We start from the raw sequence: 20570 nt of genomic DNA, 5'->3' as shown, positions 1-20570 counted from the left end.
TGAAAACATTTACGGGCCCTTTTCTCTCTCTAGATCATTTCCTTTGGTCATTCCACTCCTAGGCCTTCGTGGAAAAGATAACGAGCCTAAGATTTCTAATTCCATACTTTTCATTATAAATTTCTTACCATATAGGATTGTGGAAACAAGTTTAAGATAAGAAGGCCTCCAGTTTTGCAATTGACACAAATAATTTCTCCTGTTTAGGAGAGGTCCCGCAATAAAAAAATCTTTCCAAATTGACAAAATCAGCAGCTCAATAAACCTACCGAATTCCCATTTTAAAAGAACATATAAAAAACAAGGGAGGACTAGTGACAAGATCATCACCTCATTATAGACCTTTCTCAACTAATTGACAAATCTTGATCCACTATTATGCTCTATAGGTCATAGCCTCAATGGAATCATAAACTCCCATATCGTTGACCCACACCTGAGTTCTTCAAGATGTATTTATTTCAAATTCTATCTCTTCTTGTCTAGTTACTCATCCATCTTAGCATCATCATCTCAACTACATTCATCCTATGGGCTTCTTGTTTCTTAACCGTCCAACATTTCGTCCCATAAAGCAAAATTAATCTCACAACTATCTTATAAAACTTCCCCTTCAGCTTATTTGGTACGCAATAATCATATAATACTTCAATTGCATATCCCCACTTCATCCATCCAACTCTAATTCTATGTGTAACATCTTTTTTAATCTTTTCATTTTTTTAAATTATCGACCCAAGATATTGAAAATGCATTTTTTTTAGTATTTCTTGACTATCAATTTTAACTACTTCCTCGTCTCTTCTCCTAGTACTACTAATTTTACATTTCATACATTTTGTCTAAATCTTGTTAATTTTAAAACATTTAAAATCTAGAGCATCCCTCCAAAATTCTAACTTTGTATTAACGCCACAGGTCTCATAGATCAAAACTATGTCGTCTGCAAACACCATACGCCACAGTACCTTATCTTTGCGAGTGTAGGACCCGTGGCAAGGTAACATACCCAAAAAAAAAAAAAAGGATGTAGTGGTTTGGTTCACTCAATTAGAAATATAGAGTGAAATAAGATAACAATTGCATTGGCAAAAACAGCTGCTCAATATACCCATGTGGTCTCATTAGACAAGAACATATAAAGGTGGGAAGGATTCGGTGGTTTGGATAATAAGATCAAGCAAGGAGCTCCTGAACGGATGGTGCTGATTCAAAAAGCTGAAAATTCCCGGAAGGAAAAGCCCTTTTCGGTGATAAGGCCTCAAAGGTTCTTTTGTTGTAAATAATCCTTCATAACCACAACCTTATAGAGCCCTCAAAGTCGATCTACGGGAGGGTTAATCCTAAATACCATTTCTGTAAAAAAATTCCACAATTAAGTGAAAGCATTGATATTTTTACTCCAAAACAAGAAAAAAACGAGAGAGACTTGACAGATTCTCTAATCAATAATGAATATGATACATCCCTCATCCTCTATGCATGCACAAAAAGCTATCACAATTATAATGCACGCAATTTCAGTTTGTTGTTTAACAAAGATAAAAGACAATCGCCATCATCTTCATTGATGATGGTAATGGTGATGAACTAATGATGAATATGATGTCATACTTGCCTCTCATCTTTAGTCCGGCAAAGCAGTTCCACGCTCAAGATTGTTCTTGATCTCAAGAGTGTATTTGCCAAAAGCTCTTTCGATCTTCTTGTTGAAGTGCTCATTTCTGTCATTGATTGAGTCAATATCTTTCTCTTCATGGAATCTGCGCCTTCTGCTAAAAGCCTTGCGCTTTTCCTCCCTTTCCTTGAGTTCATTCACCATTTTATCTATGTTCTCCTCCGAAGTTTTAGGTGCCTGTATCAGCAAATAGTGTTGTATTATAGGAAGAAAAAACTACCTAGTTTTTTAGAAACAAATAACAATAAACATTGTTAAAAAGCAGTCACCTTCCCATACTGAAGACTCGTAGCATTCCGATAGAATTCTGGATCACATTCTTTCAGCTTCTCATATTCCTCCATATCACATTTGATGTTCTCTGTACGCTTTTTGTAGGCATTGTACAGTGTTTTTTGGTTGAAAACTGATAAAACAGGCAAAATCTAGTAAGGAACTCTGTGAAGTGTCGTTCTTGGGTAAATAAATGAAACAAATAAGATTATAATGGAGAGAAGATAATGCAAATTTTATTGATTCCTGTGCATGTAGAAACTCATAAAGTGAGATCGAGTATTATAGAATAAATAAATAAATACTTGATCACAAAAATAGATAGATAGATAAATAAACAAACAAACAATTCAATTTAGCTGTTAGCAACTAAACCAGTATAATCTCAAAGAAGAGTGTATCTTTTGAAGCTTTTTCTTTCCCCCCCTCCTCTCTAGTTAAACCAGTTCCAAACTTCGGATTGTGCATGGCACAGAACATCTAGGATAAAGCAGAGAGCACATTGAAATCTTAGGAATAAAACAAATGTGCTGGGTTCTACATGGCAAATCCAGGTTTATACAATTTCCAGATTAGGCGTATAGACTTAACTGAAATACAGAAGTGTGGTACTTGGTTCTATTTGCCAAATCCCGGTTGGGACCATGGGTCTGATCACGAAATAAGTTTTGACCAAATAATCCGGTCCACTAAAATTTTTTTTTCTTTTTGGGAGATAAAGTTGACTCTGTAGTAAAACTTTTGTATATACGAAGGAAAACCAAGAAATGAGAAGGCCATCCACAAGCTGGGGGCCCTGTACAGCTCTCAAAAAATACGCGATATCAAACAATTACAAAGTTTGGTTTATCTATACATTATTTACAGAAGCAGTGTAACCATGCCGACCCATCAGCAAAAATTCAGTAGGACAGCAACACGAGAAACAAAAAGGAAAGAAAAATGCTGTCAGCTAGCATTCTTTTCAGCATTCCCTCCATTGGCACTAGCTTTGGCTAGACTATTAACTTTCCACGACATATGTCAATACGAGATATGTATATGTCTGCATCACTCAAAAAACTTGTCAAAGACATGTAGTAGGCGCCAGGGGCATGGGGAGGTCCTAGCAGCCCAGGCAAGAATGTTTCCTAGCAGGTCTACTGTTTATTTTAAATCCCTAGCCACCGCATGTTGCAAAATCCATCATTCGACCATGAAGTGTCACATGTTCCTAACAGTTAAAGGCTTCCTCACGGTCCAACAAGTTTCCAAAATCAGATCTCTAGATTGGACCTCACAAGTGACCATTGAAAAGACCATCAACCCATAGTAGAATATGCCTTTACTAGACATCAGAAAATCAACAAGAATACATCTACACAGATGAAATAGTCATCTAAAAAAACATTAAGCAACAATTGAAATTTGCTAAATTAGACCAAACAACAAATTCAGCCTCCACATTTACATCGAAGTCTCTTATGCCTTTGAGGATAGCCACTGGTGCAACCCCAAGGAAGCACATAAATCTAATATTTTATCCATTCCTCTATGATTCGCAAAGAAGGTAAGGTACTTGTAACCCATTTCACCATCAATGTCTTTAACACTTTTATTATCCCTCCTTTTACCGATTTCCTAAAAGACTACAACTCCGAGGAACAGCTAGCGTCCACAGCAACCACATCATCATCATCATCATCAGAACCTTATCCCAACTATTTGGGGTCGGCTACTTACAACAACCACGTCATCATTTAAACAATGTGCAATGACAGGGCATCTACCATATAGAAACACTGCTAATGCTAAAGAGCTATCCAACAAATGCCAAACCAAAAAGGCTGACTCAGTTAAAGGCAAATAGAAGACAACCTAACTCTATCTATACACAAAAGAGAACATGTGTAATGCAAATCACCCACTTTATCAAATCCTAGGCAAGAGCTTTAGCTTCCATGACACTTGAGCAGGCATCTTTAGAAGTCATATCAAAGTCTGAATCTTCAATGTCATATCCTAAGCTAATGTTTGGATGCCAAGTGTTTGGGGCATTCTGCAGATGCGTTTATATGCATAGATGAGTTTCTTTTGAGATACATGGGGATGCCCATGCCACACAAAGATCCATTTGTAGCATGAGGATCAAACCATGAATTAAAAAGAAGAGAGTCAACCATCTCTTCTTTTCATCAATGAAAGGCGCTCGTCAGGGTCAGCCATGTTCGTTGGGGTCAGCCATGTCTTCGAGTCTTTGCCACTCCATCACTCTCTCACTTCTTGATCATCCTTTTCCTCAGAGTTGTAAAAACAGAACTAGTAGCCAAACTGTAAAGGGCACCAGTCTAGATGGACCGGCTGTTCTGGACCCGTTCATCCCTTGGGATGGTTGGAACAAGTTTAAAAAATAAAAAAATGGAAATAAAAAAGAAAAGGAAAAATAGAGAAAATTATAAGAACATCTAGAAAACTATAAAAATTCAAAAACTTAATAGATACGAAAATAACGTATCCAGCAATATGCCAATCATCATCATTGTCAAAGCCTTTTCCCAACTAACTGAGGTCGGCTACACAAATCCTAGTCCACCATTATGCTCTATTAAGGTTCATACCCTTAGTGCGGCCATAAGTCAATACTCAACAATAAAACATGTCAAAGAAACATCCCATAGCACTTATTTGCTGTCAAAGCCTCGAAATCCATATACCATGATGTTGTCACAAACATCTAGCAATCCAAGTATAGAGTGTGTGGACCAAATAACTAACAGACTCAAAAAAGCCCTGATAGAATGGTTGGCAGAATAATACAACAAGTTCTACAAGATCTACCCAGTAGATTACAACATGGGGATGAAGAATATGAAGAGGGGAAAAATAAAAAACCAATCACCAATTCAAGCTTCGGTCACACAACAATTCAAGATGCTCTGGAAGTTGATCTAGTTATTGGGCACGAAAAAACTCATGGTGGAAACCATAAGAGATCCTAGCATTGTAGTCAACTTGCGATTAAGTCCCACAACCAAAAGTTCAATAAGAAAAGGTGAAAACTTTTAGTTTAAAAAAAATGAAGACAATGAAAGAATTTTATGAATTCCATAAGCTCGAGGTCAAGCTTCGCTCAAACCCAGCAGAATGATGTAATGGGGTTTTAATTTACTATTTTCTAGCTTTTAGGTTTGATTTATTTTGGGTATCTAGTTTTCTTTTAGGGTATTTGTGTCTTTTTCTAGTTGTAGAATTGAGGGGTAGAATTGGAAGATTAGTTCTTAAAAGATGAATGGGTTCGGATTTAGTATTGATTACAATTCCCTAGGGAGCAAGTTAGATTTTCGGGTCTTTCTTCTTTACACATGGAACTACTTAACGAGAAAAACGGAGAGAAGAGAAGAAGAATTCAACTTGGAGTTTGTGAAAGTATATTTTTAGGGTGGACTCCTTTACAGACATTGAGAGAGAGAATAATCTCTCATCCTTTGTTTATTCTTTTAGTTTTCTAATTTATTAATTTTATTTTGCCACCCTTTTCCCTATGTCAAGGTGCATAGCCTTGAACCACCTTAAGGAGGGGGCAAAGTCATGGATGACATTTCAGTAGCCTAACATAAGAAGACCTAATACGGAACCTGCTAGGAGGTGCAAGTTGGTTCAAGTGGAAGGCTTAAAAAGGGTAAAAAGTAGGCCCAAAAGGACATGGATAGAAATAATGAGAAAAGATATGGGGACTTCTAGCCTCACTGAGGGTATGACTCTTGATAGAACAAAATGGCAGACCAAGATTCGTGTAACCGATCCCAAATAGTTGGGAAAAGGCTCGGATGATGATGATGACGAATATAGGAAAGTGGGAATATGATTTTTAATTTTTCATTAGTACTTTTATTTTCAATTTAAGGTTACTTATTATTATAACTCTCATATCTACTTATTTATCCATTAATTATTTTCCATGTTCATCTTCTATTGTTTTCATCTAAATTGCAAGTATTACAACTAGGATTATGAATTCAATGCACTACAAGCTAGTTGGATTTTGGAAGGAGTATCTATGGGACATTGGAAGAAAATATCATCTATCATCTTGGAGTTCTTATTTTTGCTCTTTTGGATTGTTTTATTGAGCAATGAAAGAAGACAAAGTTGTATTTTATGGCTTTCTACCATTTTTGTATTGGGTACATGGAATAAAATAACATATCTATTTTTTTCTATTTAATTGTGCTGCATGGAATTGAAATTTATTTAATTTATTTTTCTATATTCCATGTTCTATAGAACAAAATAATGGACCCATTTTTTTATAAGAAACAATTTATATGAAATGAATCCTTTAATTGTTTTATTATTCCACCCATGTTTGGGTGAATTTTCATATAATTGGACCGGGACAGACTAGGCCGGGTCGATGCCCTATTATTTGGAGCCAGACCAAGCTAGGAACTACCCAAGCTTGACTCACTAGCACCCTTACAATAATGGACCAATATCAACTTTATTTCAAATACCATGCCCACATTGCAAAAACATGAAGACTACTTTAGAAAAGCCACAAAGCTCCCAAAAAAATAAAAAATCTAAATATCATTGGAACATGCAATAAAAAGGACCACAATGAATCCATCCTATTGGAACATGCAATAAAAAGGACCACAATGAATCCATCCTTACCATCCCAACCAAAAGGAGCAGGTTCCTTCTCCCATTTCTTATATTTCACTTCTGCAGCCTCTTGTGTATCCAACATGTAGGCCTTCGTAATATCCAAGCCATTTGCATCCAAAAGCTTCCCCACCTTCTTTTTCCTGTCTTCTATCCATTTTTGTTTGGATATGCCCCGTGATTCAGGAGGTGCTTCTAATCTCTTCTTTTCAGCAAGCATGTCACTTTGATTAGCCTTTCTTGCTTCATTCTGCAAACGTAACATTAATCTGAGCTCCATGATTAAATATATCAAAGAAAAAATAAACAATAAGAGGGACCATTACAAGCTTTCACTTCATCAAAAAACAGGGATTATCCCAGAAAAAAAGAAACATACTTGCAAGGGATTTATATAAGGGAAAAGTTCATATAGAGCCGAGGCTCTAAACAATCAAATTGGAGCCTACCACAAAAATTTCACTAAAAGAGGTTGTTTTGATGCCCAAAAATCATTAAATTGATCATCTTGACCTCAAGATTTATGGACATGAGAACAAAATGGATTTCAAGTTTTGAAAATAGTGTATTTTGTAACGTATTTTTGGACCGTCAATTTTCAAGATTTTCAAATTTTTATAGATCTGTCAATATACACTATTTTTTAAGCTTTAAACTTTATGAAATAAAGATGAAAATACAATTTAAGGCTGTCACAACGATTTCCATTATTGAAAGTTGAAACCACATTTCTCGACACGATTTGAAGGTAGGCTCTAATTTAATTGTTTAGAGCATAGACTCGATACAAACCGCACCCTTTATATAAAGCCCTAAAATGAACTACGAAAAAAACTGGTCCTCGTGTGCAAATACAATAAATTGCCAATAAAAATTGTAAATGTAGTTTACCATTTTAAGCCTCAACTCAAACAGTTTTTTCTGTCTTCCTGTAAGATTAGAGAAATCAACTACAGGCTCCTCCTCAACATGACCATCATCTTCACTATGTGGATGTTCACCTTCACCTGTTTCTCTTTCAAAAGTGGAGTCAACCATGTTAGGAGCATCCACATCCCTCTTGCCAACATTGTGTAAATTAAAAGAATTATCATCACTTTGTCTCTTTTCTGCACATATATAAAAAGGCAAACATGATTAGGTAATTTAAACAATGATTTAAATGAGAGAAAAAAGTAAACCCCAAACTATCCTAATGAATACGAAGCTAAGATTTCAAATTTCTAATGATAAATGACTATCCACAGCATTGCCATGAAATGCCATGAATCTCATCAAAGAAAGCTGCTAAAAGATAGCACAACATAGGGCCTATTTCAAAGGTTCATACGTATCAGACCACAAAAAACAGCCCTTACAAGGACTAATCGTGCCAAACATGCATCTTCCACAGGTCAATGCTATCCACAAAATGCCACAAAACTTCAAAAAGTGATTGACAATTCCTTGTAAGGGGGGGAAAAAATTCTGAATTACAAGCATATCATAACAAAAAACTGTTATGAAGAAAGATCCCGAGAAGTGTGTCCCTAACATCTATTATAAGGCACAATGAAATTATTATAAAGATATCAAGGTGCCGCAAAGCTACAAAATTTCCAAATGAATAAAAGCCAAACAGAGTTCAAGCAGAGTAAGATTTCCAGGAACGTCTACAATTTAAGAAAAAGTAACTTCTTAGAGTTCACTAGTTCATGAGATTTGACAGAAGCAATGTTCGAAAATTCGCCCGCTCGACTGCTTAAGCAGTCGATCGAGACAAAAAAAATTCAAAACAAGACTAAGCGCTCACAAGGCCGGACTATTAGGCATCCTGCTTCTAGGGGCCCGCCTAGGCAGGTAAGGCGCCGCCTAGGCACTACAGTCTAGGCGCCCGCCTAGGCGCTGCTTAGTGACAACTTGCAAAAAAGGCGGAAACGGGTCTCAATGAGGGTAAAACACAAAGTCATTTTCCCCGACTAAAAAGGGAGAAAAGGCTTTTGGGGGGTATTTTAAACCCCCAAAACCAAAAACCGTGCCTTTTAGGGAGTGAAAAACTCCCCAAAAACCACTCTTATGTGATTTATCAAAAGATCGATTCATGGGAGGATTTGGAGCTTCTAGTAGTACATTTTGAGGACTTTTGGCAACCCAATAGGCGAGGTCTGCACCAACATCGATCTGATTTTGATATTTTTAAAGTATTATCATATTTGAAAAAAGGGTTTTGATTTGAATTTGCCACAACGTATTATGTTGTGAATCATTTGTTGTTTCGTTCACTTTTTTTTTTTCTTTTACGATATATTTACATGTTTGTCGTTGAAAGAATGATATTTTTTGTGATTAATTGAATTTTCCTCATTTGGATGATGAAATTGGGCATATATCGCATTCTTTTATTGAATAGTTGCTCTAAAATTACTTACGCAAAAAAAAAAGTTGCTCTAAAATTGCCCCAAAAACTCCCTAAAGCTTAAAACCCTGCCATAAGAACTCTTTTGTTTTTTGGTTTAGGGGGGGTTTCAATTTTTGTGAGGGCACCCTGTTCCTGGGTAGATGCCTAGGCAGCCAGGCACCCAAAATGCCTAGGTAGGCGCCTGCACTTTCTTGAACACTGGACATGAGATTTCCTACATGTTTAATATGTTGTTTTGGATAGTTTGGCAAACAGGGAAAGACCTAGAGTACATTGAGATACAATTATAAACGGGAACATAAAAATCCTAGGCCTCCAAGATTTGCACCCAGACTTTAGAAATTGGGAAAAAGGAAAAATGTATCGATCAGAGATAAAGATTTGTAGTGTGAGAAACACTCACAAACTAATTTTGCTTCATTTATGGAGTTTTTGATTGGTGGAAGAGAAACTTTCAAAGTAGCCTCTTCCACCAACTCTGGAAGCCATTATTTCCGACAACATATTTTAGTAGCGGCATACAAAAATGTTACAAACTTCCCGCATAATATTCTGAAGTGCTACAATTGTGGAAGCCATGGCTTACACAAAACAAACATGCCCTTATTGATTGTGAAAAGACAAATTGACAAGTCTATGAACCCAATTAAAAGGCCAAAAAGGGCATCAATAGGTCTTGAAGGAGATCGACCAGGGAAGAACAAATAAATCTGAAATACATAACGCAAACCAATTTTCAATTAAAAAATACACATGGACTTATTGTAACTCAATGTGCTAAACACAAGAGCTATGATGCAAGTATTTCTTAGAAGTTCGAGGAAGATGTACCTAAGAACAACTAATGAAAGTCTAAGATTTTTCCTTTCTTATATACTTTCCTAAAAAAACTCATTCTCTAAACCTACAAACGCCAGAAAACCTCATTGTTATGCCTGCATAGTTCCGTTCAGTTCACCTAGTTAGTGAAACTCGCAACCCCTCAATATTTATTTTTTCCCAAATGAATTCCCCCAAGTAAATCACATGTCAGATTAAAGAGGGGTTTATTTAGGTCAATCCAAACCCAAAGAAGAAATGATTGCAGAAACGAACATGGTGCTGAAGAATCAACCCTAATTTGCATCAGAAATCCAATACAACCCATTTTATTGTGCAAAAACAGTAAAATCCTCTCCAGCAGAGTAACCAGATCAAAGAGAGAGAGAGAGAGAGAGAGAGAGAGAGAGAGAGAGTCTAAATAAAGATAAATAGAGAGAGAGATACATAAATACCTAAGCCTTCATGCTCTCTCTTCTCCTTAGCTTCGGCAATTCTCCTGAAACAGTAATCTACACACTCATGGAAAGGATTTGAGGCGTTTATGCAATCGGGATGGGCTCTTCCCTCATCCGGATTTGAGGCGTTTATGCAATCGGGATGGGCTCTTCCCTTATCCGCCTGAGCCATGACGACACCCTATCGCAACAATCACGACAACCACAACGGATAGTGATCAGAAAGATTTCCCCGCAGAAGAAAGCAAGAAGAAACGGGAATCAACAAAGACTCTCACTCCAAACCCAAGGATCGCCTCCGACCGAGATTCGCAAAAGCAAAAGACCTCTCCCTCTCTCTCTCTAAAAGAGCTCCCTCTCTCTCTCTCTCTCTCTCTCTAAAACAGCTCTGAAGGGTGCGGATTTGCTTTCTCTCTGAAGGATGTGGTTTGTATAAAGGTTACCTTAAATGATAGAACTAAGGTGTGCCCTTCGAAAGAGGGCGCTTGAGTTTTGGAAATTAATACGACGGCCGGATATATCATCTTCATTCCTAATTATAAAGTTTATATGCGGTTGCAACCTTAAAATTGTAGAATTAAGGATGCACCTCAAAAATCCATCGGAATAAGTTATTTTCATATTCAAAAACCCTCTAATTGATCATCTCGATATCGAGATATATGAATATGAAAAACAAATGAATTTACGTCTTAGAAATAGTACATCTTGTAACACAATATGTAGACCATTCATTTTCAAGATTTTTATATGTTAATAGATGTAGTTGATTTTAACTTGAGTTTAAAATTTTATAATTAGATATAAAAATAGATTTTCAAATAATCTTAATAATTTTTTACACCAAAATTATGTGTTATGATGAAATTTAGAGGTGCGCATTAAATAGATTGTTTAAGGTTGCAACCTCATAGAAATCACACCCATTAAAATTAAAGGAAAAAGTTTATATAGAGTCGAGGCTGTAAACAATCAAATTAGAGCCTACCTCAAAATTTTCACTAGAAGAGATTGTTTAGATGCCCAAATATCATCAAATTGATCATCTTGACACCAAGATGCATGGACATGAGGAAAAAAATTTGATTTTAAGTTTTGGAAATAGTGTCTCTTGTAACGCATTTTCAAATTTCAAGATTTTCAAATATTCATAGATCTTATCGATATACACTATTTTTTAATCTTTAAACTTTATAATTGAAGATGCAAATATATTTTAAGGCTATCACAAAGATTTCCAGTATAAAAACCACAGTTCTCAACATTATTTGAAGTTGAGCTTTACCTTGATTGTTTAAAGCCTTGGCTCTTTCCTTTTAGTACAACGATATTACAATCACTCTTAGTTCTTTACATTTCAAATCTAGCTAAGTGGTGAGTATTTTATTAAGTAGAATAAAAGTTCCAAAAAAATATTAAGTAGAATAAAAGTTCTAAAAAAAACTTTCTTGAACTTCGTGAATACTCTACCATCCAATTTGATATTTAATGGCTTATGAGGAATTGTAATATCTTTGTAAAAGCAATCCCATTATGTATTATGAGATGGTTTACCTTAGAGGTCACACCCACTTTCAATCATTGGATGCCAAATCTAAAAGCTCGTATGGATCATAAAGTTCTAAAAATTTTCTTTTCAACTTTGAGTCTAGTCAATAGTACACACCCAAATATCAGATTTGAAATTTAGCTATAAAAAATAGTTATGACTTTCCTATACTAAAATAAATTATCTCATTTTATATTTTTCCCTTAAATAAGTTGTCTCAAGTTGAAAAAGAATGAAATTATAATCATGTATAGCAGCTTCAACAATAGTTATCTAGACCGGATTGGACCACCCAGTTCGGCCTATCAAACCGGTGCCCTGGCCAATCCAATCTCAAACAAAACTCTAGTTTGGTTGAAAATCAATCAAAATTAGTATTTGACTAGTTTTAGCTAGTCCAACAATCCAATTTTGTCCAATTCAATATGTTAAATAAATTCTAGGAATGTGGAATGATGAAATTTCGGTGTTGGGTACTGAATGATGAGGGATATGTACATAACTTGACTCATGCAAGTCGAAGGGCTTCCTCTTCTTTTCAAGAGTCGTCCCTTAAGGAGAAGTACTCAGCATATTGATGAATGAATTTGTTGAATTTGCAATAAAAGAATTGCACAAGAGAAATAGATCAACACAGTATATACGTGGTTCGACAATTGTGCTTATGTCTACAGAGGGTAAACCAGTATTTCATTCATAGAGAATACTTTGGTTTATCAAATATTTATAGAGTTACAATTCTTGTCTTTTAGAAAATTAATCATATTACAATTGTAATCTCGCAAAATAGGAAACTCTCGATATATGAAACTCAATATCTTGTAATCCACAAGATAAAAAACTTTATATATTGCTACTATAACCTTCAACACTCCCCATCAAATTAGTGTGTAGATATCCACGAGCCCAACTTGGATAGTATCTGATGGACGTTTTCTTTGCAATAGCTTGGGTAAATATGTATGCTAGTTGGTATTCACCTCGAACATAAAAAGTCATAATAATTTTTTACTAAACAATTTTCTCTCACAAAGTGACAATCAACTTTTAGATGTTTGGTTCTTTCAATGAAAAACTGTATTGGAGGCTATATACATAACTGCTTGATTATCATAAAACATCTCCATTAGACTGACTTTTTGGAACCCCATATCTCGAAGTAGTGATTTTAGCCATATCAACTCACTCGTAGTTAAAGCCATACTTCTATATTCAGCTTCTGCACTAAATCGAACAACTACATTTTGTTTTTTGTTTTTTCAAGTAACTAATTTTCCTCAAACCAATGTACAATAATCAATAGTAGACCTCCTGTCAATTAGACAACCTGCCTAATCAGCATTAGAATAACCAATAATATTAGTGTGACCATTTGGTTTCATCCAAATACCAATGTCGGGTGATGACTTATGATATCTTAGAATCTTATTGACAGCTTATATATGACATGATCTAGGAGCATGCATAAATCGACTAATAACGCTAACCGCATATGTTATATTTAGTTATGTCACAGTCAAATAAATCAATTTGCCCACAAGTCTTTGAAAGCGACCCACATCTTCAAGACGATTTTCATTTCTGAATCAAGCATGCAATTAATATCAACACAGTGATCAACGGGCTTGACTACAACTTTCTCAATTTCTTTCAACATGTCTAAGATATATTTCTTTGGAGAAATGAAGATTCCTTTCTTTTAATGCGTTACTTTAATGCCGAAAAAATATTTTACTTAACTAAGGTCCTTGATGTCAAATTTCTTGTAAAGATAACTTTTAAGCTACAAAATTCTTTATTTATCATTACCTGTAACGATAATATCATAAACATAAATAAGTACAATTGTTATACCTATAGTTCTCATTTTCATGAGCATCAAATAATCAGTTGGACTTCTATGAAACCCGACACTCATCAAAGCTGAGCTGATGGTTTAAGTCCATACAAAGCTTTCTTTAATTTGTATACAAGACATTTTCTTTTTCTTTAGAATGTCATGGAGGAAGACTCATATAGATTTTTTCTTTAAGGTCCCCATGTAAAAAGGTTTTTTTAACATCCATATGATGCAGAGACCACCCACAATTAACTGCGATAGACAAAAGAATACAAGCAATATTCATCTTAGTAACTAGTACAAAAGTCTCTTTGTAGTCGACTTCATAAGTTTGAGTAAATCATTTAGCTACCAATCTGGTCTTTTGTCTTTAAAAATCTATGTACCTCCAACTACATCTTTTTTTTAGGTAATTTGACAAGTCCCAAGAATGATTCTTATCAAGTGCCTGAGGTTCCTCTTTCATACCTTCCTCCACACAGATTGAAAAATAGTATTTTGAAAATTATTTGGCTCAGAATTATTAGAAATAAAACTTAAAAAAACAAAATAGTTAGGAGAGATATTTTCATAAGAAATATAATTTTAAACGGGATGGGAAATTATATTGGTAAGTATAAAAATCTTGAAACTTAGATGAAGGTTGAGAGATACGAGAAGACCAGCGCAAGGGGGGATCAGGTGGGGCCAAGGCCACAGTGGAGTCTTCTTCTTTTAAACCAGTTTAGTGAGTTTCGGAGGTATATTCAGCTTTGACTTGATTCCGTGTTTGTTGGACACGTCACTGTTACTAATATTAAGCAAGGGCAAATGACCTCTTGAACACTGCCCATTAGTCATATTTTCCAAACCACTTTCCAATGTGTCATGGAAACATCAAAGACCTTGTAGCTTTCAAAGGTGTCTATTTTTCCTTTTAGCAACTCTGTTTTGTTGAGGTGTTCCAATACACGATGTTTGACGTATAATATCAATATTACATAAATGCTCAGAAAAAACTTTGTTCACATACTTTGTGCTATTATCAGTTCACAGAATTCTAATATTGTCATTATATTGAGTGGAAATCAGTTTGAAAAAATCTTTGAATACATGAAAAACTTTTGTTTTTTATTTCAATAAATATACCCAAGTAAGGGCATAAGAATCAACTGGGGTTAGTCCCCACATATCATAATGTTTCAAATAAACGGGGCTCTTTAAAACATGCATATAAGACTGAAAATTAAGTTTTATCTGTTTTGAGAATTCATAAACTTCACAAGAATGAGAGTTTAAAGATAGAAATGTCATTAAGATTTTCAAAACTTTATTTGAAGTTTTGTTTATTTTGAGAATTCACAAATCTCACAATAATATGAGTTTAAAGATAGAGATGGCGTTAACATTTTCAAAACTTTATCTAAATGGTGTCCAAATCTCCAATGTCACAATTTATTAACATCGGAATTTTCTTGACTGACAATCAAAGCTTTATTCTCCTATAGTCCATGAGACAGTTTTCCTTCACGGTATCTTCCTCCATATGGCCCGGTCTTGAAAAGTCACATAGTTGGGAGAAAAAATAATATTGCAGTTCATGCTCTGAGTAATTCTACTAACAGACATCATGTTACAGGAAAATGATGCCATACAAAGTACTTCAGAGTTATGATACTTGGTGAAGAATTTGGTCTTACCAACACCATGGATAGGAATCAATGAGCCATTAGCAATAGACACATGGTTCATTTTTTCATTATTTTTGAGGTTGGATAGACACTGCAAGTTACCAGTCTGATGATCTGTGGCCCCTGAGCCTATTATCTAAGAAAAAATGTCACAGGAAGAATCAGAACCAATGTTGTTATTTGGTTACTGATAATGATCACAGTTACAACGACGTACTTGAGTTTGAGAGATTTCGGTATGAGCGGTAGATCTGTCGGTTGTCCTGTTACTAATAAGCATTAAGCGTGGGTATAATACCCAATACGTATTCTTCACATGTCCTATTGTTGCGGTGATCACATTTAGGATGCTCTCCATTAATATGACCTCTTCTAGTGAGGTGTCCAAGCTTATATTTTTTAGAGAGAGAACGAGAAACGGCTTTTGACCAAGTAAAAAAATTAAGGTTATTCAAAAGAGCAATAGTAAGTTTCATACTAAAGTTAGGTTATGAATCTGCCATTATAAAAGAGATAATGGGAACAAGAAAACTAACCTGATTAATAGCAAGGGCGATAAAAGAAATAGAAGACACTTCAATCAAAATCGATCGAAGATTCCAATGAGAATTACAATTTCTCTCTCTAAAAATTGTCGAGGGCGCATCAATATCAAGGTCAACTTGAGGGTGCATAAAGTGCAGCCTTTAGCATTCCAAAAGAAATAAACAGCATGCACAACCTTTGTTTGCAAGAGAGGTCCACTCGATGCAAAATCAGTTTGCAACAAAGAAAAGAAAATACCAAAGAATGGAAAATCAGTCCTCACTATGTTGCAAAATCAGTTTTCAACGAAAACTCAATTTTCGCGATACAATGGAACGAAAGTACCGATGGATAGAAAAAACACTAGTTACCCCAAGTTATGGAAAAATCACGCAACGATGAGGGATTAAGTGCACGCTCACCTCACATAATACTAAATATATCGATTGTGATAGGTCTCAAGACATCCGCTCTGATACCATATTGAATTTGCAATAAAAAAAACAGATAGGAGAAATAGATCATGATATACACGGTTTTGGCAATTGTGCCTAGGGAGGCTAAACTAGTATTTCATTCATGAGATTATTATGGATATTTATAGAGTTAACATTTTTGGCTTTTAAGAAACAAATCTCATTACAATTGTAATCCCACAAAATGAGAAACTCTCAAACTCAATATCTTATAATCCATAAAATATGAAACTTTATATGTTGCTCCAATAACCTAGAACATAATTCAATATCCAATTCCACAATTCAATGTCTTTTCCCTCGCTTTTTGTTCCGTTTAGTTCTTCTTCTCTTTTATTCAAGTTGAATATTTGGTGCTGAATGATGAAATTATCCCCAAAAGTTCATAATTAGGAATGTGGAACATATTATCAGAGAAAATTGGGGGTAGCTTCATTATTTCTTGAGGAAAAAGGTCGCTCGAGGAAAACTTACTATTTTTTCAGAAACATAAAACAGAGTTTCTTTCTTTAAAAATACATGTTCCGTGTATTTTTTTTACCAGGGTTGCGATGGTCATTTCGCTCGGGCAATTGGATCGAGTAAAAAGACCAAATTGCTCCTCAAAGTTCTAGACCATGGAGTATGTACTCTTTAAGGAAAGGAACCTTGATATGTGTTTCCAAAATGAAACAACTTGGGGTAAAATGGTAAGTTAGCCTGAGCAGCCTTTTTCTCACAAAATAATGAAGTTGCCCCCAATTTTTTAATGTTATGAGTGCCAAAAATATAGTAATTTTTTCATTTGGCACCCGGTGCATTGCCTATGTGAAATGATGTAAATACCTCTCAACAAAAAGGGCTACTTTTGTCATTTGGTTACAGCCACTTTGGGGGGTTAAATACCGAAGCACCCCTGATTGTTATGTTTTATGAAAATTGAGCAAGAGTTTTTTTTGGAAACTTTTCAAAACAATTCTGGAAACATACCTGATTAAAATAGAAATTCAAATTCAAACCTTCAATTGTAATTTACGATCTTTTGACTCTTTCAGTGATATTGTAAGGATTTCAACCTTTTATATATACATATAAAGCAATGATCTAATGCAATGGTTGTTTCATAGTATAATGCAACGACACTTTTAGAAAATCATGTTTTTTGGTATTTGTATGACTCCAAATTTTACACACACACTCTCTTCATCTCAATAATCAATCCCCAAAAAAAAAACAAGTTCAATTTGAACCCTAGATATGATTAAAATGAGTCCCCTCCAAAAACGAATCTAGACCATTCGTTTTGTGAATTTCAAGATATTAGTCTTTATAAACTCAAAATCATTTTTTTATTTTTTAACATTATTCATATAATGATAATAAAGTTATCTAAAAAAATTGGAATGAAAAAATCCTTCTAATGCCTAGATCTAAACATCTCACCAAAATAAAGGGCCTATGTTAATTGGATTAAAAAAATATTTTCTAGGTTGTGTTTTCAATTTGTTCTTTTTTTTGTGATTGTTCATTAGAATGAAAAGAGTGTATATTTCAAATTTTGGATCAAACAAATGGCCATAAAATGGTTTTTTAAAGTTGTTGCATCATATTACCATACAACAGTTTCATGAAATCATTATATATATATATATATATATATATATATATATATATATATATATATATATATATATATATATATATATATATATTGTTTTCCTAGTTAAACTTGGTCTTGTATTTCTTAGGGTAGCTTGTTTTGTTTTATAGTTCAAACTTCAAGGATTTGAACCATTTACTTTCCTCACTCAAATTGATACGTCTACTACTAAGGCTTACCTCAAGAGACAAGGAAAAAAAACAAGAGAAAAGCCACCAGACATTTATTTAGAAGAAGGGAAAAGTTTATATAGAGCTGACACTCTAAACAATCAAATTCAAGCCCACCTCAAAAATTTTGCTTAAAGAAGTTGTTTTAATGCTTAAATATCCTCAAATTGATCTTCTCAACATCAAGATGCATGGACATGAGAAACAAATGGTTTTCAAGTTTTGTAATTCATGTATTTTGTAACGCATTTTGGGACCGTCAATTTTCAAGATTTTGAATTTTTCATAGATTTCTCAATTTACGTAATTTTTTAAGCTTTAAACTTTATAAATAAAGATGAAAATATATTTTAAGGCTATCAAAAAGATTTTCAGTATTGAAAATACATTTTTGGACACTATTTAAAGGTAGGCTCTAATTTGATTGTTTAGATCCTAAGCTCCCTACAAACTACACCCTTAAAAGAAAATACATACAATCTAAGAAAAGATTTTGATAGCAATATGCACATGACTAGTTAAAGAGCGATATAAAATTCAAAGAAAAATTTCTCGAATTTCATTATACACCTCAAGCTATCCAATTTAAAATATGATGGCTAAGGGTATTTGTGACCTCTTTATAACAAAAGTAAATGGTCTCATAATGTATAATAGGATATCAGTTACGTCACAATCAGACTTAGCCGTTAGATGTCAAATTGAATGGATTGGATTGTATCTTCTAGTTCGATTTTTTTTTTAATAGTCTCTTTATGTGTATAGGGCATTGATTTCATGCATTACTTGTATAGTAATATAATGCAACAATCTTCAAAAACCATGTTATATATATATGAGTTCGGTTTGTATAGAACGTAGGCTCTAAACAATCAAACTAGACCCTACATTCAAATAGCATCGAGAAATGTGGTTTCAATACTGAAAATGATTGTGATAGCCTCAAAATATATTTTCATCTTTATTTATAAAGTTAAAGCTTCAAAAATAGTGTAGACCTATAGATCTATGAAAACTTTAAAATTGACGGTTCAAAATGCATTACAAAATACACTATTTTTAAACCTTGAAATTCATTTTTTTCTCATGTCCATGCATCTTAATATCGAGATGATGAGTTTGAGGATATTTGGGCATCAAAACAACCTCTTCTAATGAAATTTTTGACATAGGCTCTAATTTGATTGTTTAAAGCCTCGGCTATATATATATATATATATATATATATATATATATATATATATATATATATATATATATGGGTGCGGTTTCGATAAGGTTTCAACCTAAACAATCCAATTAAGGCGCACCTTAAAATTTTATCATAATGTATAATTTTGTTGTAAAAAATTCTTAGTATTATCTTAAAATCTATTTTCATATCTAATTAGAAAATTTTAAATTCCAACGATAGTTAAAATTAAGTAAATCTATAAATATATAAAAATCTTGAAAATGGATGGTCTAGATAATGTGTTGCAAGATGCACTATTTCCGAGACTCAAATTTTTTTTTTCTTTTCATATTCATACATCTCAATGTCGAGGTGATCGATTAGAGAGTTTTTTTAAAAATTAAAACAACGTTTCCGATAGATTTTTGAGGTGCATTTGTGATTCTACATTTTAAAGTTGCAACCTTAAATAAACCTTTTCTATATATATATATATATATATATATATATATATATATATATATATATATATATATATATATATATATATATATATATATATATATATATATATATATATATATATATATATATATATAATGGTTGCATAGTAGTACAATGCAACCACACATTTAGAAAACCATATTTTTGGCATTTGTATTACCCCAAATTTTGCACACACATTCTCTTCATCCTCATAATCAATCCCACAAAAAAAAATATTCAATTTGCACCCTAGATATGGTCAAAATTAGTACCCATCCAACAATGAATCTCGACCATCCATTTGGTGAATTTCAAGATCTAGGCCTTAAAAAATTCAAAATCACTTTTTTTTTTTTTTAGCATTATTAATCTATTGATGATAACGTTATATAAAAATTTTGAGAATAAAAAAATCCTTCTAGGACCTATTTCTAACCATCTCAATAAAATGGACGATTTATATTAATTGGGCTAGAATGAAAAATTTCTAGAGCATTTTTTCAAAATTTTCTTTTTTGAGATTGTTCTTCAGAACGAAAAGAGTGTACATTTAGAAATTCGTGTCACACAAACATCTTTAACATGGTTTTTGAAGATGGTTGCATTATACTACTATACAACCGTTGCATGAAATCATTATCATTATATATATATATATATATATATATATATATATATATATATAAAAGCAAATGTTGAAATTAGCCCATTAGCTCCTATGAACATATGAATCCAACGGCTCAGATTGAATCTGAGTCGATCTGACAA

The 20570-nt window shown here is 33.7% G+C and overlaps 1 protein-coding gene across 2 annotated transcripts; it reads right to left on the bottom strand.

The window, feature by feature from the left end:
* Positions 1–1059: 1059 nt before the first annotated feature.
* LOC18429000 (GCIP-interacting family protein) lies at positions 1060–10663 on the bottom strand. Of its 2 annotated transcripts, XM_088865431.1 has the most exons (7): positions 10552–10663; positions 10271–10454; positions 7490–7707; positions 6608–6848; positions 1948–2084; positions 1619–1855; positions 1060–1356 (listed from the first exon to the last, which is right to left on the bottom strand). In XM_088865431.1, the coding sequence occupies exons 2-6, from the start codon at positions 10443–10445 to the stop codon at positions 1628–1630; spliced, it is 999 nt and encodes a 332-aa protein (XP_088721557.1). In that variant the 5' UTR covers positions 10446–10454; positions 10552–10663; the 3' UTR covers positions 1060–1356; positions 1619–1627. The 2 variants fall into 2 exon arrangements, with proteins under 2 accessions (XP_088721557.1, XP_088721558.1); XM_088865432.1 differs by having other exon boundaries at positions 10271–10663.
* Between the last annotated feature and the right edge of the window lie 9907 nt (positions 10664–20570).

The sequence above is a fragment of the Amborella trichopoda genome, chromosome 4 (assembly GCF_054954075.1).
Source record: "Amborella trichopoda isolate Santa Cruz 75 chromosome 4, AtrichopodaSantaCruz75HAP2 v2.0, whole genome shotgun sequence".
In the NCBI taxonomy this organism is placed as follows: domain Eukaryota; kingdom Viridiplantae; phylum Streptophyta; class Magnoliopsida; order Amborellales; family Amborellaceae; genus Amborella; species Amborella trichopoda.
The sequence above is the reverse complement of the archived record's forward strand: the minus strand, read 5'-3'. Positions and strand labels throughout refer to the sequence as shown.

Bases quoted from the DNA above. Each gene is read 5' to 3' on its own strand.
- LOC18429000 (XM_088865432.1), bottom strand. From the start codon at position 10,445: ATGGCTCAGGCGGATAAGGGAAGAGCCCATCCCGATTGCATAAACGCC. The intron at 6,849-7,489 runs GTAAACTACATT...TTACGTTTGCAG, and splicing joins TTGAGTTGAGGCTTAAAATG to AATGAAGCAAGAAAGGCTAA. The intron at 2,085-6,607 runs GTAAGGATGGAT...CTGTTTTATCAG, and splicing joins TGCTCCTTTTGGTTGGGATG to TTTTCAACCAAAAAACACTG.